General features: G+C 35.1%; 5 protein-coding genes across 9 annotated transcripts; 2 read left to right on the top strand and 3 right to left on the bottom strand.

The window, feature by feature from the left end:
- Window positions 1-401: 401 nt before the first annotated feature.
- On the bottom strand, window positions 402-14679 carry LOC122417984 (BTB and MATH domain-containing protein 40-like). Of its 4 annotated transcripts, none has more exons than XR_006262415.1 (4): window positions 14601-14679; window positions 3055-5061; window positions 2295-2410; window positions 402-1789 (listed from the first exon to the last, which is right to left on the bottom strand). XR_006262415.1 is itself a non-coding variant. In XM_043431945.1 (3 exons), the coding sequence occupies exon 3, from the start codon at window positions 1785-1787 to the stop codon at window positions 732-734; it is 1056 nt and encodes a 351-aa protein (XP_043287880.1). In that variant the 5' UTR covers window positions 1788-1789; window positions 2295-2410; window positions 3055-4012; the 3' UTR covers window positions 402-731. The 4 variants fall into 4 exon arrangements, 2 of the variants coding, with proteins under 2 accessions (XP_043287880.1, XP_043287881.1); XR_006262414.1 differs by lacking the exon at window positions 14601-14679 and adding an exon at window positions 6173-6326; XM_043431945.1 differs by lacking the exon at window positions 14601-14679 and having other exon boundaries at window positions 3055-4012.
- Window positions 8170-9878, top strand: LOC122417983 (uncharacterized). Its single transcript, XM_043431944.1, has one exon. It carries the CDS (start codon window positions 8175-8177, stop codon window positions 9375-9377), a length of 1203 nt encoding a protein of 400 aa, XP_043287879.1. The 5' UTR covers window positions 8170-8174; the 3' UTR covers window positions 9378-9878.
- Window positions 14680-15988: 1309 nt separating the features above from the next.
- On the bottom strand, window positions 15989-19131 carry LOC122417986 (speckle-type POZ protein-like). The gene is made up of 2 exons (XM_043431947.1): window positions 18643-19131; window positions 15989-17762 (listed from the first exon to the last, which is right to left on the bottom strand). The coding sequence occupies exon 2, from the start codon at window positions 17758-17760 to the stop codon at window positions 16723-16725; it is 1038 nt and encodes a 345-aa protein (XP_043287882.1). The 5' UTR covers window positions 17761-17762; window positions 18643-19131; the 3' UTR covers window positions 15989-16722.
- Window positions 19025-24961, top strand: LOC122417988 (uncharacterized). 2 transcript variants are annotated; one of them, XM_043431950.1, is made up of 4 exons: window positions 19025-19148; window positions 24272-24341; window positions 24514-24629; window positions 24733-24961. In XM_043431950.1, exons 1-4 carry the CDS (start codon window positions 19137-19139, stop codon window positions 24919-24921), a joined length of 387 nt encoding a protein of 128 aa, XP_043287885.1. In that variant the 5' UTR covers window positions 19025-19136; the 3' UTR covers window positions 24922-24961. The 2 variants fall into 2 exon arrangements, with proteins under 2 accessions (XP_043287885.1, XP_043287886.1); XM_043431951.1 differs by having other exon boundaries at window positions 24272-24361.
- LOC122417987 (prostatic spermine-binding protein-like) lies at window positions 20054-24551 on the bottom strand. The gene is made up of 3 exons (XM_043431948.1): window positions 24459-24551; window positions 24208-24313; window positions 20054-21321 (listed from the first exon to the last, which is right to left on the bottom strand). The coding sequence occupies exon 3, from the start codon at window positions 21111-21113 to the stop codon at window positions 20715-20717; it is 399 nt and encodes a 132-aa protein (XP_043287883.1). The 5' UTR covers window positions 21114-21321; window positions 24208-24313; window positions 24459-24551; the 3' UTR covers window positions 20054-20714.
- Window positions 24962-26783: the final 1822 nt, after the last annotated feature.

Raw genomic sequence — 26783 nt, 5'->3', positions numbered from 1 at the left:
TGTCATTATTAATCCAACACGATGCAAAACTCAAACTGAATTACTCGATTGGCGATTTAACAACCATTCGTGCGATGATAGAGATTTTTTTAAATTACGTATTACAGTTATGCGATGCAGTCTTTAAAGGGATAAAACTATCGACGAATGGCTTCAAGTTGAACTATTCAGCAAACTTCCAATTCTCTATCGATAATTATAATTACTTCCATACGTAGAGTTTGACTCCTACATTTACAGCCGTAAGAAGTATGTTCTATTTTTTTCAAATATTATCATTTTTATCCTTAACCATTATCCAAATTGCATTTTTGATTTTCTCAACTGCCCACTGTTTAAAATTTTCTTAACACATTCCATTCTTAACAACTAGTGTAGACGACATAAAAAAACAGCTTTGATAAACTGAAATACAATTGGTTTATTGTCTTTTCCACACACAAACTTCATATTCCTACCAATATTTGTTGGCTGGCTTAAAAATCAACGTCTCTTATCGACTTATTTCTATTCCTTCTATCACATTCATCGATCATAATCAAAAAACATAATCCAAAAAATGACAAAGAAATTGTACTAAGTACATGTTTGTTAAAATTATAGTATAATCAAAAAAATCGTTGAACTTCCCTGTTTCATAATGAAAAAATAATATAATTACCACGTAACTGGTGTTAATACCAAATTTTTCATTGATTTTACATTAGGGAAAGTTAAAACAAATCATCTGTTCACTGATTTTCTGAACGTTTCGAGGTATCATTGGAAAGTATCTTTTTCAAGTCCATAAACGTCTCGGAGCTTTCGTTTTTCATTACACCGCATAATGCAACGACGTTGTTTTGTAGCATTGTGAGAGATTTTTCTTTCAGTGCAGTACAACATAGTTTGTCTGCAATGAGCAAATACTCAACAACGTTTTGCTCACTAAGATTTTTCAACATATATTTTTCACAAAGGTCTTTCAACTCGCAAACCTCATATTTATCTGCCACGACTAAAAATTCTGTAACATTTTTTTTCAAATCTATTTTTCTAGTATACAAGTACTTTAGAAAAGCCTCAAATACCTCTGCTCTTATATCAAGCACTTCCACTCTGCCTGTATCTTTTTCGCTCATCTCATTTGAAAACATTGCTTCAAAAACTTTGCTTTGTACTGCAAGAATACTTTTGTGGGCATGCAATTCTTCATCCTCGAACACGAAAGTGATGTCACTGTAAGTGTTTTTTTCAAAAATAGCTTGCAAGTTTGCCACAACACTCTTTTGATGTGTTTGAAAAAAGACGCTCTGGAAGACCGGAAATTTCGCTACCTCAAATCTCACTTTAACAGAGGCTGAGGGACGCAAAACTCTATTATTCAATAGATTATACAGATCCGTTTTGCCAGAAGCATAACGATCCCAGGCTGCAGTATTAAATTTCGATGATCCTAAGAAAATAATAATACTCGGAACTGGGTACAATTCAAGACGTTCATAGTGATAATTATTTAATTCTATGACGATTTGCATTCCCAAAATTTCTAGAGAATCTGAGAATTCGATTGAGAGAGTATTCGTTGAATCTTTTGGAAAAATTGATATTTGGCAAGTACAGCCATCTATGCCATAAACTTGAAAATGCTCAGATCGTACTCCTTGTGCATATGTTGTATTAAAAAGGTTTGCCCAATCAGGCAATGTCCATGCAAAGTCCGTAATGTATTGTTGCTGAGCTGTTACCGTTAATGGATGCGATATAGCAGGCCCTTTCGAATGAGCCACAGTTTTTGACGGAGTCATATCTATAAAAGAAATATAAATCAAATTTTATTTCACAATAGCTAAAATTTTAATTACTGATTACTAATTCACTGAATTGCAACTATGAACTATCGATTCTGTGCATCCCCCAACAAAATGAAGAGCCGCACCTCTTCATCCGATTTAACAGTGCATAACTGCCACATTTTTGTGGTATACAGATTATATGGAAATATTCATCATATATCTTTTTCAGTAATAAAAATTTTATCAAACCGAGGGAATTATTTAGATGATGTACGTCATTATAGAATTGCAATCCTTAAGATATTGTTGACAAAATTAAGAGACTAATCTCTCTATAGCATCTTAAATTTATTCCGAGCCATTGTAAAAACTAGACATTCTCTAGTGTCTGAGCCAATCCTGCCGTTGGTCTCTTATAAACTCACTCGACAATTCCAATTCCCTATTATTCGAAATCAAAGCAACACTAAATAAATAAAATCATCCTACAATATGAAAAAAAGTAATCCAATAACATACTTGTGATATTATTTTTTGATGAATGTTTTTTGTGTAGGCTTCTTATTTCCTGTAGTGTACGTGATCCAGCAACACACTTTTAATGGTGAAACATGTATCGCACCACGATCAGGTTCCTATTGATTGTCAAAAGAAATAAAGAAAAGAAAGTTTTTTATTCAAGAAAAATTCTCATCATTGTGTATCGTACTGTTTGCAGGCGACTGATGTTTCGAAGACTGGAAGGCAGGAAGTTAATTTTGACGTATCGTATCACAAAACTTTCGCATAAAGCAATCTTGAATGGTGATTCGTTCGTCGGCGTTATCGTTGCATTTATCCCACAATAAAAAGATGCTTGAAAAAACACTATCCAACGAAACGCGATTGGTAACGAAAAAAAGAAAAAAAACTTGATAGAAACTGGTTAAACGTGCGATCCAATATTACTGCCAGTAAAAATACGTTTATACGGTTTTATGTGAAAACAAAATGTTGGCGTCTAATCACGATTCTACTACATTCCCAAATAATTTTCGAGACAACTTATGAGGCATGAGCCATTCCGAAAACTTGTTCAACAATGCATACCGGACACACCTTATTCCAGTTGTACAGTAATTTTTTCAATTGTCCACGAATTCTTTCTTCATATGAAATTCTACTTTTCTACTTTAGGATGTCATCTAAATGTAACCAATTTTTCATTTTCACACGCATTGGCAAATTTATTTTGTTTTAAGAAAGAAAATTATTAAATATTTATGAAAAAAAAACTTACTTCGTATATATTCTTTCCAAATATTCGAGTCCAGAACTTGATCTGTGAATCTGTTTGCTCCACGATGAAGATCGTAGATAATAATGCATGCCCACGACTTCGACGCCTGTATACCGAATAAAATTGGCCTGGCAACGTTGCGGGAGGAAATTGGAGGAGTACAGTCGCAGCTACTGCGAATGGGAGGGAAAAATTCTGGAAGTTTCCTGACATAAAAAAACTACGTAAGTCAGCGGGCATCCCAGGACTGTTGAACTTTTTGAAGTGGAAATCCCGGAACCCTATTTTAATTCAGTTCAATGGTGGGAATCGGTTACTGCTCTCACGATCAAATAGAAAATTTGTTTTTTCACACAGCAGACGTTGGCTGAAATTTCTGGGTTCATATATTTTCTCATTGCAAGTTTTACGAAAAACAACATAAATGCTGTAAAAAAAAACTTTTAAAGTGAATCGATCTCGCACAAGATTCCTCGAAAAAAGTATAAAACTTGATAAAAAAAAAAAAAAAATTTGTTGAAACAAAAATTAACTAATAAAATTATGAAAACTTGAAAGCACTAATTCGATACCTGATTGAAAACAAAGTCTACATTTTACATTATTACACATTTATTTAATACACATGAAATTAAAGCCACACCTTTAACGAATACAAAGAAACAAGTGGGATGATATTACAATCTTAGAACTATAAAAGATACCGATAAATTCGCTGTGAGTTACTGAAATTGAAAATCATTTGTCCTCATATCGCAATCATCAGACACGCAATCATAATAATCAAAAAACGTAATCCAAAAAAGTGACCAAGAAATTATACCAAGTACGTTCGTGTCAGAATTATAGTATAATTAAAAAAATCGTTAAACTTCCCTGTTTCATAATGAAATAATAATATAATTATCACGTATAACTGGTGTTAATACCAAATTTTTCATCGATTTTACATTAGGGAAAGTTAAAACAAATCGTTGGAAAGTATCTTTTGCAAATCCATAAACGTCTCGGAGCTTTCGTTTTTTATTACACCGCATAATGCAACGGCGTTGTTTTGTAGCTTTGTGAGAGATTTTTCTTTCAGTGCAGTACAACATAGTTTGTCTGCAATGAGCAAATACTCAACAACGTTTTGCTCACTAAGATTTTTCAACATATGTTTTTCACAAAGGTCTTTCAACTCGCAAACTTCATATTTATCTGCCACGATTAAAATTTCGGTAACATTTTTTTTCAAATCTATTTTTCTAGTATACAAGTACTTTAGAAAAGCCTCAAATACCTCTGCTCTTATATCAAGCACTTCCACTCTGCCTGTATCTTTTTTGCTCATCTCATTTGAAAACATTGCTTCAAAAACTTTGCTTTGTACTGCAAGAATACTTTTGTGGGCATGCAATTCTTCATTCTCGAACACGAAAGTGATGTCACTGTAAGTGTTTTTTTCAAAAATAGCTTGCATGTTTGCCACAACACTCGTTTGATGTGTTTGGAAAAAGAAACTGTGAAAATCCGGAAATTTCGCCACCTCAAATCTCACTTTAACGGAGGCTGAGGGATGCAAATAACCGTTATTCAATATATTAGTCAGTGTCGTGTTTGCGTGATTATAATAATCATTGTGTCCTGTTACTTTCTTGGATTGTAAGGACCCTGGGAGAGAAATAATACTCGGCACTGGGTAGAGCACAGTATGTTCATAGTGATAATTATTCAAATCTATAATGACTCGCATTCCCAAAATATCTAGAGAATCTGAAAATTTGATTGAGAAAGTATTTGTTGGATTTTCTGGAAAAATGGATATTTGGCAAGTACAGCCATCTATGCCATCAACTTGAAAAAGCTCAGATCGTACTCCTTGTGCGCCTGTGGTATTACAGAGGTTTGCCCAATCAGGCAATGTCCATGCAAAGTCCGTAATGTATTGTTGCCGAGCTGTTACCGTTAATGCATGCGATATAGCAGGCCCTTTTGAATAGACCACGGTTTGTGATGGAGTCATACCTATAAAAGAAATATAAATCAATAAAATTTTATTTCACAATAGCTTAAATTTCAAATACTCATTACTGGTTCACTGAAATATAACTATGAACAATCGATCTTGTACATCCCTCAATAAAATGAAGAGCCGCACCTCTTCATCTGTTTTAGCAGTGCCTAACAACTGCCACATTTTCGTAGTATACAGATTACATGGAAATATTCATCAGAGAACTTTTTCAGTAAGAAAATTTCATCATTTGCTAAAATTAAGGACTGCATCGTTACAGAATTACTATCCTTATGACATGACTGACAAAATTAAGAGACTATAAGCTCACTATAGCATCTCAAATTTATTCCGAGCCATTGCAAAAACTCGATATTCTCTAGCGTCCAAGCCCAACTCGGCATGGTATCCTTTAAGTTGGCCACAACATTTCTGATTACCTATTACTTAAAACCGAAACAATTAAAATCACTTTGATAGAAAACAAAAGCTGTTCTAATTCAACAATATACTTGCGATATATTTTTTTTATAGATGTCTATAGATGTCTTATAGATAGAGGGAAATAATTAGAAGACTCATGGTCTTCTATATTATTTCCCTCTTACCATATTGGATTCAGTAACACACTTTTAATGGTGAAACATGTACCGCACACTACGATCGGATTTCTATTGATTGATAAAATAAACGAAGAAGTTTCGATTTAATAAAAGTTCTTATTGTACGTGTATCGCTCTTTTTGCAGGTGACATGTTTCGAAGACTGAAAAGCAGGGGGTCAATTTTCATCACAAAAGCTCGCATAAAGCGGCCCTGAATTGAGATTCGTTCGCGTCGCGTTATCGTTCCATTATCTCTGAATAAGAAGATGGCTGAGAATCACTATTAAACGAAAGACAATTTCCACGTATGAGGTAAAAAAAGCTACACTTGAATCCAGCTGAAGAGTAATTCTTCTCAACTGGCCGCCAAAAACCACATTTTTTCTCAAAGAAAAATTCTACTACTTTTTTCCTTTATGATGCGATCTAATAAGGTGTAATTATTTCTCTCTTCAACACGCATAAGCGAATTTATTCTGTTTTAAGAAAGATTCTATATATTTATGAAATAAACTCACTATAGGTATATTCCGTTCAAATATTCGAGTCTGAATCTTGATCTCCGTTTGCTTTGCGATGAGGATCGTGAATAATGAATAATAATGTGTACCCGGCGCACCCGGTTTGGATAACTGTAGCGAATAAAACCGAACCAACGTTCAGCACGGGTCGGGGGGGGGGATTGGAGGAGTGTATGTCGCCGCCGCTGCGGCAGACAAGGAGACAACATTTCTGGAAGTTTACTAATACTAACAAGATAAAAAATCATGAAAAAAGTGGGGATCCCAGAACTGGTGAACTTTATAAAGTGGAAATCCCGAAACTCTATTTCATTTTAATTGAATGGTAGAAATCTGCTTTTACAGCTCTCACGGTAAAATAGAAAAAAATTGTGTTCCTTCACACAACAGATGTCGTTAGCTAGGATTTCTGTGATCACAGATCGAGACTATCATGACATAAAATATTTGCAATAATTTCGAGTAAAAATCAAATTAACATTGTTTTTCTTTTATTCTCGATTTTCATTGACGTAGCGCACTTTTTTATCGTAATTTTCATGAAAAACAGCATTCTTTGCTGTAAAAAATACTTTCGGAAAAAACCAACCTCGCAAAATTTCCTGCACTTACACAAAATTCCTCGAAAAAATGATAAAACTTAAGAAATTTGTTTACATAAAAATTCACTAAAATTATGACAACTCGAAAATACTAATTCAAACCTTATCACAAATAAAGTTTTTTTATATTATTAAAACATTCAATGCATTAATTGAATTTCTTCTCTTCCTTTTTGGCAGTGGATGGGGCTTTCCACCGTCACCGTGTGGGACACATATTCAGCGAAATTGAATATCTGTAGTAACGTTCAGAAAAATGTCATTTTCTTTCTGCCACCTTTATAGAACACTAAAATCCAATGCATTATAGCAAAAAGTGTTGTGCAATTTTCTATTGAAAATTATATTTCTCTATGAGGGTGACGAGGGTGTGTCGATGTGACCAAATAAAGTCGACCAAAAAAAACTTCTTCGACTACCTCTTGCCCCTTTGCAGGCGACTCGAGAGTCTTGAACCCGCCCCTTTCTTCTCAGACAAGCCCGCACAAAAAGGGGGCAGGGTGTCAAATGGACATCGGGCGATTCTCCATAATCTCCATCGTGTCAAATGCCCATAAAATATAGATATACCGCGCCATTGTATGGTCGTCAACGGTATATCTATGTCCATTTGACACCCTGCCCACAAAAACGTCGAACGGAAGGATAATTATATATTGGTATAGTATAGTCGTGTTGTAGTAGTAGTGTCTAGTGTCGAGGAGGTGTTGGAAACGCGGTCGAGTAAACACGTTCGTGGTCTTAAAAACTAAATAATTAACGAATCCATAAAAAAATACAGAATCGTTCACGGTCAAAAACACATATCACAACTAAACAACAAGAGCGATCGTGTCAAAATAAAACACATATATATTTATTACCTCTTATCAATATACATTAGTGAATACTGCTCCGAATACGAAAAGCAGCACGCAACCTGCCGGGACAGCCATCTTCCAGCATCGACCCACATGCTCTCCACGTGGCTGCGATCCGGAAATGGATGAACAACACGGTCGTAATAAATAAATAATCTACTTCATAACGTCTCCTAAATTACAAAATAATAGTGGATATTTCGCGTGAAAGCCAAAATAAATTAATAAAGCACCCGGTAATAAATATTAAGAGAACTTTTGGAGTTTACTCCGCTTTTCTTTCTCTCTATGACGTTAGCATTCTGTCTTCCCGACTCTGTGGTCTCTTGTCAATAATCTCAGATAGCCACAAGCTATACACTTGTATCTATTGTAAATGAGTTAAAGTCAAGACATATCGAAGGCACGATTTATAATTTTAACTATAATCAGACGAGCCCAAATATGGCAGAAATTAATATAGATTTAAGCAAAACGAATAGTGACTCCATAAATGAAATCATCTTTGGATCTCAAAATTTTGAGCCGCTTCAATCTATGAGGCGGAAGAAAAGAAAAAACGTTCCCATGGAGGCCGGACTCCCAAGCCCGGAAAAAGTACCAGGAACGTTTTCAGTCGCTCATCCATCTAGCGAACCGGCCCCGAAGAGAAAAAGAGAGTATCTTCGGAGTTTCAAGGAAAGGAAGAACAGGTATACAGAAAAGACTGAGGAACCGTATGTAGTTTTAATCTCCCAACTTACAAGCCCCTATGTCTCAAATACCCCAGAAAACATGGTCAATAGCAAACCGAATGACAAAGAAAATAACTTAAAGGATTCCCGTCATCAAAAAGGAATCGGAGCGATCCACCCCATGATCGTAGGCAAAAAGCTAAAAAACTGGAGTAAATCCATAAAAGAGATAAAAAGAAAAGGCAGAAATCTCGTCGAGATTAAATTACACTCCTACCAAGAAGCTAATAAACTGATTGACGCCCAAGAATCGCTATTACCCGATTCCTGGAAAGCTTACATACCCGATAGTAAAATCTCAAGGTTAGGAGTAGCTAGTGATATCGACCCTACACTAACAGAAACAGAAATCTTAGAGGGCATAGAATGGCTCAGCCAACCTACACGAATTCTAAAAATAGAAAGAATCATGAAAGTCTCAAAAGATAGTAACAATAGAATAAACTTGACTCCCACTAACTCAGTAAAAATTAGTTTTGAGGGGAATGCACTACCAGAAAAAATAATTATCTACAAAACAAGAGTAACAATATCCCCTTTTGAGCAGCAAATAAGAAGATGCTCAAACTGTCAACGGTTTGGGCATTTATCAAAGCAATGCCGAGGCTCTCAAAGGTGCACTTTTTGCGGTGGCAATCACCATCAAACGGAGTGCAAGAGCACAAAACCAATCTGTGCCAACTGTGGCGAATCCCACCCAGCTAACGATACCAAATGTATAACTTACATAAAATTAAAAATCACCAACAAACTTAAAGCGCTACTTAATATTGACAGAGAAGAAGCTCTAGAAATTATTAAGAAAAACCGCCTAGATAACTTATACCGCTTGGAATCGTGGCTCCAAAAAAGAACAGAAAGTCAGTCCCTTTTGACGAGAAACGAATGGTTCATAACACCTCGAATCACGAAAGAATTTGCAAGCAAATCCCTTCTTTGGAAGAAGGGGAAAGAAGCACTGAGTACAAAAAGAAAACTAAATTTCATCAAAACAATTCGTACATAACACGAAGGGAAATTCCAAAGAAAAACAATCACTCAATCAAACACAATTCCTATCAGGACTCTTCTAACAATAGCATTGGCAATTTTTCAGGCGAAGAGAAAGAGGAAACCCTCGACCGCTCGACAAACGAAAAACAAAAAAAGGTCACCGTCCCAGAAAAGCGAGCTCCTGAAGAATTCTCACCATGGGATGTCCTGCCAACTCATCAACCCGATGAAACCTTCAATGTGGCTAACCCATCTTGTACGTCTAGCCCCAATGCCTCCCAAAGCAAAATTACTAACAATAAAAAACAATCCAATTCTAAAGCTCATACATCTTCAGAACAAAGTAATAATACCACAAAGATATCTCAAAAAGCATTCAATTGATTTACAGACTTTGTGTGAATACCTCTGGCCAAAATATTCTAAACCAGACCCGCTAAAATGTATTTTATTTTAAAAAGTAAATAATTGTTCCCACAAAATGGCTCAAAAAAACATAACAATTGCCCAATGGAATTGTAGAGGCCTGAGAGGTAAAGCACACGAAATCCCAGCACTTACTAATAATAAAGATATCCTAATTCTCTCCGAAACTTGGCTACACCCCAACATCCCATTTAAAATCCCTGGTTTTCATATCGTTAGAAAAGATCGTCCTATTGGTATGTTTGGTGGAGGAGTAGCCATAGGCATTAGACAAAACCTTAACTTCGAATTACTCCCACTCGATAAGTATAACTGGCAACAGAACGGACTAGAATCAATTGCTATTGAACTCAAACTCCAAAACAATGATAAAATTATAATTACAAGCAGCTATAAACCACCACAAATAAATCTCTCACAGAAAACCTGGAGCACCTTCCTTGAAAACATCCTTTCCCTTAACAAAAAGTGTAACAAATTTCTAATAGGAGGAGACTTCAATGCAAAGTCTTCCTCGTGGGGAAGCAGAGTCAATAACTCGAGTGGAAAAATACTGGATAGAATAATCAGCAACTTTGACCTAGTCCCTCTAAATAACAACTCTCCTACGTACCTTCACGGGAATACGAACTGGGACGTGCTAGATATTTCTCTTGCAAGCGCCAGTCTGACCCCCTTTTGCCAATGGAAAGTACTGGATGAAAACCTAGGAAGCGATCACCAGGTAATAGAAATTGAAATCTTTGGACACAATATGTCTAATAAAAATCGTAGACCGTCTATAGTAACAAAAAAAGTCGATTGGGAAAAATTTACGAAATCCCTGAATGAATTAACCCCAGTAGGCCCCATAACGAATAAAAATCTCTTTGATAAGTACAAAGATATGTATAACGCGATCATCCAAAGTCTGAACGAAAATGGAGCTATCCATAGCGAAACTATATCTCACATCAACCCATGTAGATACCAGAAAAAAATTTGGTGGTCCCAAGAATGTGACAAAGCCATAGCTCAAAGAAGGGAAGCCTTTAAAAAATATAAGAAGAACATGAACCGAGAAAACTTGGAGTCATGGATTCGAAAAGACGAAGAGACAAAAAAATTCCTTAAAAAAACCAAGAGAGAATCTTTTAAAGATTTTGTATCTAGCATCAACATGAACACGCCGATAAAAAAAGTCTGGGACATTGTGAGGAGCTTTAGCGGTTTTCATAATTCATCCCCTCAGTTAACAAATAGCGAGTCAGGGCATAAAAAGACAGAAGAAATTGAAAAATGTATAAATAAAATTGCTCCCCCATCTGCCTTTATACCACCGAATATTAACCTAGTTGAAAGAAGCACTTCCAAAAATATTTGGCACCCTTGTTCATACAAGGAACTAGAAATCATTATTAAAAATCTGAAGCCAAGATCAGCAGCTGGCAAAGACCGAATAAACAATAAGATGATCAAAGCGTTTCCACGCAAAATGATTGAACTCTTGAGAAAGATGTTTAATAAAATCATGTATAGCGGATTAGTACCGGCCGACTGGAACTTTTACGAGGTATGTCTAATAGCTAAACCCAAAGGAGGCTTCAGGCCGATCTCGTTAGCATCGTGTTTGTTAAAAATATTCGAAAGGTTCATTAAGAACAGGCTAGAATATCTTTTGGAAACTGACTTCGCTATACCTAACACCCAATACGGATTCAGGAAGACTCGCTCTTGCCTAGATAATATACTAATCCTTAACACTGACATTATCAATTCCTTTGCAAAAAGAGAAAATGTAGTGGCCATATTTTTGGATTTGGAAGGGGCATACGATAAGGTGATCCCTAATGTACTCATAGCAAATTTGAGCGAACTAAAAATTCCGGCATATATAATAAGACTAATAGCGAACCTCATCGCTAAACGAAAAGTCGACTTCTATGAAAACGGATCCCTCCTAGAATGCAGAAATGTGGATCGAGGCCTTCCCCGCAGGGTTCGGTTCTAAGCCCAATACTATTCAACGTTTACTTGAGGGAAATAAACAAAAACATAGGGAGTGAATGCACGTCACTCCAATATGCGGATGATATTATAATCTACTCAAGAGAAAAGAACGTTGATGAAGGAATCAAAAAGTTAGAAACGGCGACCGAAACTTTGTTAATATGGCTGAAAAATCTTGGGCTAAACGTAAGTATAGCCAAAAGTAAATTCATTATTTTTAGTAAGAAAAAAATTAATCTAGAAGAAAAATCCATTAAAATCAGTGGAACTCGAATCAGGAACAATAAAAATGCCACATTCTTGGGAGTGCGCATGGACACCAAACTCAATTGGAAAGCTTTTATCCAGGAAACAAAAAACAAAGCGCAAAAAGGGATCAACATAATAAAATCACTAGCGACCAAATCATGGGGGGCCCACCCCTCCACCCTCCTAACCGTATATAGAGGACTGATCAGAGCCCGGCTAGAGTGGGCGATAACGTGCTCTAGCTCGGCGGCTCCCTCATACTTTCAGCCACTCATCACCTCGCAATACGCCGCTCTCCGCAATATATACTAGGATGCTTCCGCTCAACCCCGACAAATATACTCCTAGACCTGGCAAAAGATCAGTCCCTAGTAAGCAGAGCCCAGATACTAACAATAAGATACCTCGCCAAGACATACTCTTATAGAAAGCACCCTTTGATCCCAAAATTAAAATTCTCAGAGAGAGTCCTCAACCAAAGAGGTAACGCTCCCCCTGAATGCCTTCGCTCCATGACATACAAAATGTGGACGAAATATAAAGACACATTAGCCCTTATAAAAAGAACGGATATCATCCCTTGCTTCGAAACGCCGCTTCTTCCTCAACTCACAGCCATCGAGCCGGTCTTAGATATTGGCAAAAAAATCTTACCTGAAAACAAAATAAAGTCAAATCTGATCTTTAACAAAGAAATAAAAAACATCTTAGACGGAAACCACAAAAACTTCATCTCAGTTTACACAGACGGCTCAAAAATGGAAGATGCCGATTTTGTTGGATATGCATACCTCATTCCCGAACTCAACTCTAGCGGCAGTTTTAAAACATCTAAATCGGCAAACATTTTTGAAGCAGAAGCCAGTGCAATCATAGAAGCTCTAAAATTTTTAAAAAATAAAATAACACACAGAAACATACTTATAATAACAGACTCTCTTAGCGTTCTTATGGCCCTTGATGACGCAGGGATCAACGCAAAAATGCATCCTCTTTGCCTTGAAATAAAATCTCTCTTCTCCCGAATGACTTTAGGAAAGAGGAATATAAAATTCATCTGGTGCCCCTCACACCGAGGAATTCTCGGCAATGAAAAAGTAGATAACCTAGCAAAAAAAGCAACAACTGAAGGATTATACAGAGAGTATACCATAACAGCAAAATCCACAGCCCAAAACATACAGACAATTATAGAGGCAGAAGAACAAACAAATTTAACAATCTCGTTTGTTAATAAAGGTTTAATATATAATAAACTACGTAAAGCACATACAAAATCGAGAACTCCATGGTGGAAGGGTGTCAACCTACAGCGAAATGCCATATCCCTCATAAATAGGATCCGATCAGGACACTTAGGTACCAGAGAGCATTTATGCAGAATGGGCTTAGCGGACTCTGAGGTGTGTCCATGCGGCCCCTTCATTCAAGACATTAACCACGTTTTCTGGGCATGTGATCTTCTCAGAGCAAGCACTTCAATTCTGTATTCTACCTTGAGATCACTAAAACAGTTTCCACCCTATGAAGTACGAAGCCTAGCCTTTTCGAGCTCCGAAGATATCCTCAATGCTCTAGTAAAATTTACACAAGAAATTAAAGAAACCATAGACTTAATGTATTAATACCACAAGCTCTTCTTTATCACGGGATTTAGAAAATTTAACCATCTTGGAATGCAAAATTCGACAGACGAGTCAATACTATGGAGTCACTAGACGGAGAGAAAAAATAAAAATAAAAATAAAAATAGACAACAAAAAAAAAAAAAAATAAATAAATAAATAAATAAATAAAATAAAATAAAATAAAATAGAATAAAATATATAAAATAAAAACAAAAATAAATAAATAAATAAATATATGCGGAAGGCAGAATGGGGGATAGAACTATGGAGTGACGAAGTTTATTCCGGTTAACCTTGACTTAATTTGCAAACAAATATACGGAACAGCGGGGAAAAAAAAAAAAAAAAAAAAAAAAAACAATAAGTAAATAAATAAATAAATAACTAAATTAAAAAACTAAAAGAAACTAACCGAATGGATAAAAACCCACGTACTCAAACAGGAGTCAAAAAAAAAAAACAAACACCCAGGATCCCTAACCACAAACATACATAATCGAACATTGGCCGATGCGGTTGATACCAGTGGCCAGGCTAGCCTCACGGATTTGGTGCGTGAGTCTAGCCAAACGGAAAAAGAAGAAGAAGAAGAAAACGTCGAACGAATCGTAACACGTTCGAACCCGTCGCTCACGACTCTCGCGACGGCTCGACTCGCTGGCTATCCAACCCTGCTTTGTTTACGTCGTCCATAAACAAAACATCTACTTTAAAATAATCTTTAAAATTCGGGTCCGGACCTTGATCTCTGCTTTGCGATAAGGATCGTGTATAATAATGCGTAACCGGTTTCGATTCGAAAACTGTAAAATCGAACCAACGCTCGCCAATGTTGAGGGGAAGGTAGTGGAAAAGGATCGGATCGTACTCCTCCTGAATACTTTATATCGAAGAACGAAACCCAATCGTGTAGTAACCAGGAAAAATCAGTAATAAATACTTCCTTATTAGGCTTTATCTCTGCCTTATGCGACAATCCATGCAACCCTGATTTGTAGACAATTTTTTTTGATTCCATTGTATCTATAATTAAACAATTCGTAATTTTTAATTAATTATGTATGCTATTTAATTATTAAATGAATATTCCAAATCTTTAGAAGTAAGCGTCACTTGAATGTTTGAATTTGAGAAATTTGAGCAAAAATTAGAATGTTTTTTATTATCGGATAGTAGTACAGTTTCATCATTCCACAATGCGAAAAGTACAGCTTTCTATAAAAATAATTTATACCTTCTCAAATATTTTTACTGATATTGAATCCGTCTCTCGTATTTCTTGGCTCGTTTTTCTTCACTGTGACCTATACCCCGAAAAAAAAATTACTTTGTGTTGTTATATATTTCCAACGAAGTGATCGAGATAACCCCCGAGGCGCGCGGCCGGTATTATTCGGGCTGCGAGCGTTACAGGCTACAGGCAACAAAGTGAACTTGAGTGGAACGCATCCAATATTTGTTTACCTTTTCCCGGAGAAAGGTGGGGGGTTGTTGTTGTAGGTTCAAATCGTTCAAATGCTGAAGACGCGAGAAAACGAACTTAAGATGATGGATCAGTCGGTAATCACACCCTCGAATTTTTGAAATTGAAACTCTTTGACATCGTTCGTCCGATTAAAATAATAAAAATGTCATCGTACGCAGCACGATCGCAAAAATCCGATGACATTTTTATTTTTTCGATCAGACGAACGATGTGGAAAAATTTCCTTTTTAAAATTTGCAGCTCTCGCACTTACGGTTGTGATTACCGACTGATCCATCATCTTAAGGAGGGTGGATCGCGACGATACAATGTTGCCATGCTGAAGCATGTTAAAAATATTAAGAATTTCAAAATGATAAGAACTTAACAAAATTTGGTAAATGTATTCTTTAAAAATATATAAGACAATATAAATTTTTTTTAGATTTTTCTACCCACATAGCTATCGAGTAATTGAACACTAAAGTTCACGTGTATAAGCATAGAGTTTTACATATATACAGTTATACATCTCGTGCATAAAAACTTTGATTTACGGTCAATTATGCGATAAACTGTGGTAAAAAAATTTGAAAAAAATTGTATTTGTATACTTGATGCCAAAGAATGATCAAATTCTGATTATTTTGATTTCGTGATCCACCCTCCTTAAAATCGTAAATTCTAGGTGTGGTTTTTTAATTTTAATTATGGATTTCTTTTCATTCGCACTACAAATAATAAACAATACTAGGCAGTATTTTAATCGCGTCACTTATCAAACTTTTTCGCCGGTTTTCCCAAGATCCCTAAAATTTTATTCATTTTGGGTTAAATAATTTGACGTACACCAATCGTTCCACATTCCATTGGAGCAAAAGATAATCAATCATACTAAAAACCATTTTATTCACTCATACTATGGTAGTCTTAACATAACTCATAATTAGTGTGTTAGCTTAATGAAATATTCGAAAATGAAGCATGCACATTTAGTTAAAAAATGGAGTCAAAATTGGTTTTCCAGTACACCACTGTGTTTGCATTTCACAACATTAAAAATAAGTGGTCAAGAGAATGGATCAGTCGCATGAACCCACCTCGGATTTTCAGAGTTGGAATTTTTTGACACGGTTTGACCGATAACAAAAAAGGTGGGAGAGTCGAAGGAAAGGATTTTCTAGTAATCGTTCAAGTAGGGTTTCAACATCTTATTAACGCTCTGCAAGTATTATAGTTTAAATCATCAATACGCATATACGCTGAATTACACACATCGACCAGAAAGCTTAAAAAATTGGAATCAGTTGCAATTTGTTTGATGAAATATGGTTATTCGTTGTGATAAAATAGGGAAAAAAATTCATCGAAATCGACGTGTGTTAGTCGAATTAAAATCAGAAGTGAAAAGTAGTGGAAAAGTAAAATAAAACGTCGGTACGCAGACCATAAGTCGAATTATTACACATATTTATCATCGATTTGTCATTTGCACTGCATAATACGCATTTAATGTACGACATTATTAATTTCAATAAAACAGGTGATTATAAAAATTAGGAAAGTTGTCCTGATATTTATAGGATAGAAATTCCAATCTCCTATGTGCAGTCGTTGGAAAATATCTGTCTCAAGATCACGAAAGTTTCGAGATCTTCGTTCAAAATTGCTTGCACCCATGCAGTTCCACTGCATTTAAGTAAGTTGATAGCTCTAGTTTTAAGTGTTTTGCAGCAAAGTTTATCCGCAATGATAAGATACTCCACAGCGTTTTTATCACAGAGATTGACCAACATGTGTTTTTCGCACAACTGCTTCAGGTCATAAACCTCATATTTATCCGCCACCAGAATCATTTCTACAGCCATGTTTTCCAAGTTCTTAACTTCTCCAATGTACAAATATGCGAGGAATTTCTCAAAAACTTCTGCTTTTATGTCAGTGATTTCAACTGTACTAGTTTCTTTTTCTTTCATTTCACTTTGAAACATCATTTCAAATACTTTGCTCTGAGCTGCGAGAACAGCTTTATGGGCAGGTAATTTTTTCCAACCGAACACAAAAGTAACGTCGCATAAGGTTTTCTTGTTAAGCATGGTTTCCATATTTCTTAAGACATTTGTTTTAGAACAAATTGGTTTTAGAAGTAAAGAGTCACTATTTTTGGGAAATGTTTTGATTGTAAACTGCGCATTAATCTGTAGAGTATTCAACAAACGCGTGGTAGTATCATCCGACATGAGAACACTCAGCTTGAGATTTTTACGTTGTATGTGGATACCCGAAGGATGAATTATTTTTGCAACTGGATGTGAGTAGCAATTTTCGAATTTCTGCGTAACATGATTACTCAAAATAATTTTTACTGCTAAAATACGAGTAGGATCCGAGAATTCAATAGTCAATGGATTTTTTGAATTCCCTGGATATAAAGACAATTGACAAGTACATTGATTTATGCCATTGAGCGGGAAGGAATCGGATAGCACTCCTTGTGAATATACACTGTCATAGAGAAGATTCCAATCCCGCAATGCCCATGAAAATTCTGTCACATGTTGTTCGCCAGCTTGTATTTCTGCATGGTAAGATAAACTTGTAGACCCAGAGAGCTTTTTGACCACCGGTGATCGTAGCATATCTATAATGAAAATTGAAATTGAAAAAAGTGATGAAACAAAAAAATGTGTTAACTTCCATGTATTCTCCATCAATTTTTTATTATTTGTTAAAATTTTATAATTTCACATGTTTTCTACAACATGATTTAAATTATTGTTAGTTTAACATTAGTTAGAAGGTTAGAATGAACGTTAGTTCAAAGATGGTGAATCAGTCTCAGAGCCTACAAAATTTCTGCACATTTTCCTCATACAGGATAATTTTGAAAAAAAGAAATTTACATGTTGTTTCAATTCTGTCAACAAATTGTAACTTTCACTTCTGTCAAAATTTCAAGCGTCTGAGAGACGAATACTAATTTGGTTTTCGGCTACCTTTTTGAACTGAAAAACGTTACTGCATTGACCCGTGAATCGACCCTGGACTGAGCAATAGACTGAACCTCATAAACGAATTATGTTTGCCTAAGTGACAGAATTTTTTTGTAGGTATTCAGCATAATCCTACTTAAGATTCGATTAGAATCTTCTATAGACTCGGTATGATTTCCTCACACTCAGCGATCGTCTGCATGATAGTATTAGACGAAGCACAACTTTTATGAATAGCACCAAAAAAAAACACTATTCTTGAATTTATTTTTTTTTTTAAACATTTTCTCACATCCAGTTCTGAGATTGTTTTCTAAAATATTATCTAATACTTCCAATATTCTATTCGATATAATTCAGCATAATTTTCTCAAAAATATAAGTTTTCTCCTGAGTTATAAAACAATTGTCCAAACTCGATTATAAACATATGAACAAAACAAAATTATCCACATTTGATTTTTGATCATTCACAAACGTACCCTGGAATGTTGAAATAGAAAAGAAAATTTTTATTGACAGCAGTACCTGCTCTAATTTGTTGAGTTCACGATTCCTTTGTTTCTGGTCTCTCTTTCCTGCTATTTACGGATCGTATGTATCCAGGCGTCTCAACAATCTGAATTCTATGATTGCTTTATCGTTGCTGCTGACAATTAACGTGCGGCTCTCCGATATATACGATTCCCACAAATAACCATTTTTTGAAAGCGTCGTCGTCGATTAGCATGAACTTTGGATATAATAGAAACAATGGTCCGATTTCTGTCACCAATTCGCTGTACGACCGTACCTAAAATGTATGTATGGCTTTTCACACGGAATTCGACTCTGTTTTGCGGCTCGTAGAGATAAGGACGGTGCCGCAACACAATAATGCACGACGACGTGTTCAGTTGTACTGGCTTACTGTTTACAAATAGAGCGATAAAAGTTTCTTTCTTTCTTTTTTTCGTTCGGTGGAGCCTCGATGGAGTACGAAAGACGATCCCACCACCTGGCCTTGGATCCCGTATCGGCCAATGGAAAAGCGAGTGAGCAATGAAAATAACACATAATAACGGGAATCCCAAAACTATCAATTTTTCTAAATTGATCAATTATTAACCTTTTGAGGACGGGGATTTGTACGTTGAAATCGACCATTTTTTACACGAAATTTGTGCACAATATCGATGAATTTTTCAACTAGAGTGCCCGACCAAACGACCAGACCCGTTCTTTATAGGTTAGGATATTTTGTCGGTAAACGAGGTTTCGTACAACAGAAATGACAGTAGCTGTTTCAGACAATTACGTAATTCGCCGCTAGAGTGCGCAGATTCTTCACAAAAATTCCGCGAAATTTCAAATATTCATACTCGTAAATATTTTTCATTTTTTATTCATTGGTATTTAAAAAGAATCCTAGGAACGTGGCTAATTTGGGCGATCATTGAATTAATTTATGCAACAAACTATAATTACTGGTCGATAAGAAAATACGATAGCGTTAGCATGTTTTAATAGTTAAAATAATGCACAGATAAATTTGATAATTTTTAGTACTTTACCTAAATGAGTTGGACTGATTCAAATTCCATTCGGTAGAGATTGACCTGATAGTTTCATTTTTGAACGATTCTCCTTCATTCGAATGATTTTCCGCATACTTGAACATTTTTGTTCGCTCATTCGTAGTCATTAAAAATTAACGAATTATGCAAAACTCTATTTATGAAAAAGTTTTCGATACTTTCGTTTACTTAGCATTTCATTATTTTTCAACCTCTTTCGAATTGCTGTTTAAATTTATAATTCCATCCATGTTTTTTCAGTTAAAAATTTCTATTATCTATGAACTTCTATTGTAAAAAATTTTATTATGGAGTGTCGGTAATGATAAATTATCGATTCTTTACCTAATTTTGTTTTTTTTTTTTTTTTCATTTTTCTCAGTATTTTTCATTGTTTATTTCGTAAGCTCATTTCAAATCCTCATTCTGCTAGTACAGAAAAATTTCATGACCTTTATAACTATTACACGTGTTTTTATAAATGTAGACAACGCACAATAAAGTTTTTTTTTCATGTTCTGTCGTTACAAAACGAAAAGTTGTGCTTTTCGAGTACATTTATTACATTTGAAAAAAAAAATCAAAAGGATTTGCTAGGAGTTTAACGATAGTAGTAAAAAAAAACAAAGTTCAGCAACAAGCATATCTGCAAAAGTCGATGCTACGACGAATTCTGATCTCAAACATTCCATAAAACTAAACTATTTAAATAATGTCGACGTAGATTCATCCATAGTGTACGCGTTTACGACTTCTTAAAAATATTTATCCGTCGTACTTTACATTGCGCTCAATTTCAGTGTTGTACGACACATTTTGACTCGTGAAAATAACACTTTTACGCCATTTAACGTACTATTGAAAATCCTTTGTCAGTAGACGTACCATTATTTCATCGTACCTAAAATTTAGCTTCCTGATTAAATTACCTTCCCTTATTCATTATTATATTAATCTACCCCTTCGTTTGTTGTACCAGTATAGTACGTGCTGGCCCTTTTGCAATGACGTTCATTGGCAAGGCAGGACGAAAAAAAAATGAAATTAATAATAGTCGTAGTCGCTGTCGTCGTCGTCGTCGTCGTCGCCGTCGCCGTAGTGGTAGTCGTCTAAGTAGTTGTCGACGTCGTTGTAGTCGTCGCAGTCTAAGTAGTTGTCGACGTCGTTGTAGTCGTCGCAGTCTAAGTAGTTGTCGACGTCGTCGAAGTTGTTGTCATTGTCGTCGTCTAAGTAGTTGTCGATTTCGTCGAAGTTGTTGTCATCGTCGTCGTCTAAGTAGTTGTCGATTTCGTCGAAGTCGTTGTCATCGACGTCGTCTAAGTAGTTGTCGATGTCGTCGAAATTGTTATCATTGTCGTAGTCCAAGAAGTTGTCGATTTCGTCGAAATTGTTATCATTGTCGTAGTCCAAGAAGTTGTCGATTTCGTCGAAGTTGTACTCCATGTTGTTGAAGTTGGAATCGTCGTCACCGAAATTTACAGACGGAGTTGCTATATTTCCTTGCTTCTTCTTCTCAGCCTTTTTCTTATGCGGTTATTACAATGGCGGTGGTTTTCCAATTTCATCGAAATCAACTCTTCGATATTCGCCCTGGAGTCCACTCATTCCATCGGGGGTGTTTTTAGGGATTGCAGCTTGTTGCATCAGGCACCTGTTTATTCAACATTCAAATGGGAGTGAAAAATTTAATTCGTTGATGAGCATAAATGTAATTGTAAAAATTATTTTATTTCTTTGAATTTTTATTTTTCGAATATTTTTTCGACATTTCTTAGAAAAGTCGACGATCACCTAACGAACAAATAATCGTGCTTCTTATTCTTTGTATATCTCTCTGGGTACAGGATTCTTAAGGATTTTTTTTTAGGAAAACCGATTGCTCTGAATAATTTCTGCTAAAATATCCCACAAAAAAACTCAACTTGAATATCCCAACCGAAAATGTCCCTATTTTCAATAATGTCCCAGTCAATTCCATGATTTCAGTTTTATGTATTTCTATAGGAACCCAAACAATTTAGAATTTTACTTTTTTTTAATTCCGGATGGTCCTGGATCTGTCAAAAATTCTGAAAACTACTATTTCATACCTGAAAAAGTTCTACAATTTTTTTGATATTCCTGAGCTGCTTTCATTGAGGATATTTGTAGGCAGGGATATTCTGGACATGGCATATCTTTACCTGCAAGAATATTTTGGATGGAGATTTTTTTGGCGAGGTTTACTTGGCTGGGATAATAACTCATAGATCCAGGAGCTTCGGAAAGCTCTTGAGAAAGACCGAAGGGGTGATTCTCATAAAAGAAGAGACTCTCGAATGGGCCCAGAGCTCTGGGGTCAGAGGACATGAATGAGGACTCGAGAGGCAGTTTTGTTCCGTTGAACAAACCCACCAAACCTGTTATGGTGAACCATATATTCAGTAAAATACGTGTGTACTTTTCTGTTCACGGTTTATCTGAATCTCGCATGGTATTCTAGATGTTTTTATGACAAATTCTAGATGTTTTTATGAATAGGCACACTAATTGGTCCACACGAATATAAGCAAGAAAACATTGGTATGTTCAGCCTGGCGCCATTTTATTTACTCAATAATAAACAACAAGATATGAAAAAAAAACTTGCATTGCTTATGATGTATTCTTATCTGAATAACTTATTCGAATGAGAAAGCATTTTACAAAAGTAGCGTAGAACATAATTCAAAACTATGTAAGAGTAAATTTAAAGTTTAAAATACCCAGCCATAAAAGTTTTCTCACATTGAAACGAAATTATTATTAGAATATCTATTAATTCCTGTACGTAAATGGAAAATTTGTATCGAAATTAACGCCTCAAGTTGAAACTAAAACGGTTAGAATTCTTAGCTCATTATGCGCAGACTTTCCAACACAAAATAAGAATATAATCTGTCGATACAGCAATTATATCAATTAAAATTACTGCGCACATGTGCCGTCGCTATTGAATAACTCAATATGTATTAATTTGGCATAAAAGATGATTATTTGTTTCGACAGCGTTAATGAAATAAAAAATAAAAAAATGGAAAACAATCAGAGTATTTTCAGTAATGAAATTTGCCTTTACTGGGGATTGATCGCTAACACCTCTTTTAAGCAAGTAAGCATCTCGAGACTTTCATTTGTAATTCCTTGCCTCCATGCGTCAGTTCTAGTTTCGAGAATTTCAAGAGCTTTCTTTTTCAGCGCGGTGCAACAGAATTTATCCGCAATGATGAGATACTTGACAGTATTGTGCGCAGCAATATTTTTCAACATGTGATTTTCACACAGTTCTTTTAATTCGAAAACCTGATACTTGTCTGCCACCATCACCATATCTTCAACTACATTTTCCAAATCATTAGTCTCTCCGGTATAAATGTATTTTAGAAATTCCTCGAAGACTTCGGCTGTTATGTCAACAATTTTGACTCTGCTTGTATCTTTTTCAATCACCGCACTCGCAAACATAGCTTCGAAAACCTTGCTCTGAGCGGCAAGGACAGCTCTGTGGGCAGATATTGTTCTATCACTGAATACAAAAGTAATATCACAAAATTTTTTGTGGTCCAACATCGTTCTCATACTTTTATCAATGCTCGTGCGCTGTCTTTTATATGGTTGTGTCAAAGGTTCTTTATTTTTTGTGATAAAAAACCAAACATCAATTTTAAACGATTTGTCATCTCGATAAAGAGAATCGCTTTTTAAAAGCTCGTTCAAATTAGGTACTTCGAGTGGCATATTAACCCCTGAAGAACGAAGTATTTTTGGAACTGGTTGCATGTACGAACATTGAAATTGTATCTTATCATTCACATAAATTATGACTTTCATTGCGAGGATGCATTCGGTATCCGAAAATATCATAGCAAAAGAATTATCTGAGTCTTTTGGGTTGAAAAATAATCGACAGGTGTACTGATATGTACCATCGAGTACAAAAGGCTCGGACGTGATTCCTCGTGAGTAAGTCCCATGAAGCAATGTCCAATCGTTTAATGTCCACTGAAATTGCGTCACATATTGTCTATCGAGCTGTATTGTTGCTGTGTGCAACAATCCTGGCCCTAATGTATTGTATGTCACCTGTTTTGATTCCATTTTATCTACAAAATTCAATTGGACAGAACAATATACATAAATCTCGAAAAAAATTCTTTGCGCAGTCCAGCTACTGATTATAAAATAATAGAAATATCAATATTTTGATTCACGATGCGCACGTTAATTCTCAATTAACTTTCCTCAAAGAATTCACGACAATTTGGATATTTACAAAGTATACACAAAGGGCATACAAAGTTTCGATCGAAGTCGTCATTCTTATTTCATATTATAACCTATTCAAAAAAATACGTTAAATAGTATTTTTGTAGTGATAATACGAATGTATTATCACTACATATACGACACATACGAAGATGAACAAAATTGATTTTCGTATCCAGTAATCGAAACTTTGTGGTACACAAAGATGTGCAAATGAATATTCAGTACAATTTGAATTTATTTTATATATTACCTGCTGGAAAATGTAGATTCGCTGATTTCTTCTTTATACTCGATCTTTATTTTCCCGTTGATAGATTCGATCGCGTGATGACAACAAAAATCCACTTTGTGAGGTGCTGAAATACAGTAAAGTCTTCGTTTACGGTACATGCACAACGGTTTCGGTAACAACAATGGTTCAGATTCATATAATAAAATTAGTAGCTTCTTTCGTATTAAAAAAAAAATGAGATGTGCAGTTATCGTGTGGATAAAACTTACTAAACGTATATTTTTCAGAATGTTCGAACCACTTCTAAGTTTTTTTGTTGTCTAGATTTCGAACTGCGTGAGATACTTGCTCTTGGAATTTACGTTACGAGTTACGAATCAAACTGGAAAAAATCGCGGGAAGCGGGAATTCGTTGGGGTCCGAAATATGAAACTTTCATGGTAAAACAGCAAGCTTCTTTTATCCCACCACGCATGCGCAGCGATTTCTGATATTTTTGCACCATTATTTTTTTTAAATATCTGCTATTAATTTTCGTTCTAGAAAAATGAACTAAAATTATTGCCATTTACTCACTGTCCGATGCGGGAATTCAGAGGACAGGTTGGAGGCTACATCGAGGTTCGACCAAGTCGAAATATCTTCATTTGTGTTTTATTCGATCTTTCCCATAAGGATAACACAGTTTTCAAAATTGCAAAAAATAATTTCAATCGTCCCTTCACTTATTAATTTTATTTTACAATTGTTTATGGCAAATGCTTTGTCTGTCACCAGCACGTGAAAAATTGAATTATTTTATAAAATGAATGATCATTGAATGTTATTAAGCATTTCTTATAATAAAATTGCTCTTGGGACATTTTTTCTTAATAAAAATGATTGTCATTATAATTAACGAAATTTTTATTCCTTATTTTTCTTTAGCAATACAATTTTATACCCCTCCGTTGAAGGAAAAAACATCGCAATTTTTTAATAAAATTATTTTATTCACTTTGTAGATAGATTTACAAAATATGTTCTTCATAACAAATTCTAAGCTTACGTATCAGTCTTTAACATTGGTTATGCTTTCATGTTTTTTTGAAATATTTTTTTTCTTAATTTTGTTTTTTATCATACAACAATTTGATGTACGATTGAAGAAAGAATATCTATTTGTACTTGAAAACCAATTTATTTAGTTTGTAATCGAATGCACTTAAAGTTCATATTGCTCGTAATGTTCCCTTAAATCACATGACTCGACGTGCGAATTTAATTCGACTATTCTATTTATGAACAACAGGAAAACAAAATTAAAATTACTATCTTTAAAAAAATATGAGGATGCAGTGTGAGAACGTTTTTGAAAAAAGTATAACGAACCAGTATTTTCATAAATTTATAGGGTAATTTTGAATAAAATATATCCATCGTGGATAGTAACCAACTATTGATTTCAAGCATTTGCTTCTTCCAAAACTATTTGACATACTTATAAACATAAATTAACATTAAAAATAATGATTTTTTATCAAAGGCTTTTTCAATACAAAAAGAAGATAAATATTATTCCCATATTTACAAGAATGAAGGTTTTCTTTCGATGAATTGCTCCACATTGTCGTTTTCGATTGTATCTTTCTTTCAGGTTTTTTTATTTCTGATTGGTCGTTCCGGTGCCATTTTCTCTATGGAGTATTAGTTTCTGCCTGCAACAAAAACACATGATAATTTTTTAGTATTCCACTAGTGATCAGACTAAGGCCTTCATTAAAGCGATGGCTTTTCTCAAATTTTGAGTCTGATAAGCTCTTGAAATTGCTGACAATCAATGAATTGAGCTCAAGAATGTAATAACTCCGTTTGAAAAAAGAGAAAACAATTTGTTTTGTCAAAAATATTTTGTTAATGGCATAAACACTCGCTAAAGTGAAAAAAAAAATTACGAGGGACAAGTACTGTTGCGAAATTGGAAGTATAGAAACAACTTCTGTCAGGCAAATCTCTACTAAATCATTCCCAATCAGAGAAATCTCAACGAAGCAATCAACTCGATCAGATTCCTTTATCAGGGTCAATCGCTGCCAGCGAACACTCTCATGAGAAGAAAATTCTACCAAAAATCAAAATTCACCATGCCCAAACGGGCCAACCAACTCTTAGTATTCCGTTGGTTCTGCATCGTTGGTTAATTGAGATCTGATCTTGGTTTAATTTGGACCGGTAAAGATCGACCGGGTAGTTTGATTTTTGATAGAAATTTTTCTCATCGCGGTTGTTTATGCGTAGAGAAAAGTTTTAGCAGCATTGGGGATGGTCGGTTGCTTATTCGTTGAGATTTCCTTAGTTGGGTTGGTCCGGAAGAGATCTGCCTCACAGAAGTTGCTTGCAAGGAATTTCGTTATTGTTCCGACGGTTTTTTATATGTTTCTGCGATTTTCCCATCTACGATCATGGAATCTGCGAGCATTGACATTTTTGAAAGAAATTTCTATAATTGCTAAAAAAAAAACATCCAAAAAACGTTCATCCAATTAATTCTTCTCGAAGAAGGACCAGACGAACTTCTTTGAGATGCAAGAAGCGTGACTACTTGCAAAATGCAT

This window comes from Venturia canescens, chromosome 11 (genome assembly GCF_019457755.1).
Source record: "Venturia canescens isolate UGA chromosome 11, ASM1945775v1, whole genome shotgun sequence".
Classification (NCBI taxonomy): Eukaryota; Metazoa; Arthropoda; class Insecta; order Hymenoptera; family Ichneumonidae; genus Venturia; species Venturia canescens.
The sequence above is the reverse complement of the archived record's forward strand: the minus strand, read 5'-3'. Positions and strand labels throughout refer to the sequence as shown.

Bases quoted from the DNA above. Each gene is read 5' to 3' on its own strand.
- LOC122417987 (XM_043431948.1), bottom strand. From the start codon at position 21,113: ATGGAGTACAACTTCGACGAAATCGACAACTTCTTGGACTACGACAAT.
- LOC122417986 (XM_043431947.1), bottom strand. From the start codon at position 17,760: ATGCTACGATCACCGGTGGTCAAAAAGCTCTCTGGGTCTACAAGTTTA.
- LOC122417983 (XM_043431944.1), top strand. From the start codon at position 8,175: ATGAGGCGGAAGAAAAGAAAAAACGTTCCCATGGAGGCCGGACTCCCA.
- LOC122417984 (XM_043431945.1), bottom strand. From the start codon at position 1,787: ATGACTCCGTCAAAAACTGTGGCTCATTCGAAAGGGCCTGCTATATCG.
- LOC122417988 (XM_043431950.1), top strand. The intron at 24,342-24,513 runs GTACATGCACAA...TTTGTTGTCTAG, and splicing joins CAGTAAAGTCTTCGTTTACG to ATTTCGAACTGCGTGAGATA. The intron at 24,630-24,732 runs GTAAAACAGCAA...TTTTCGTTCTAG, and splicing joins CGAAATATGAAACTTTCATG to AAAAATGAACTAAAATTATT.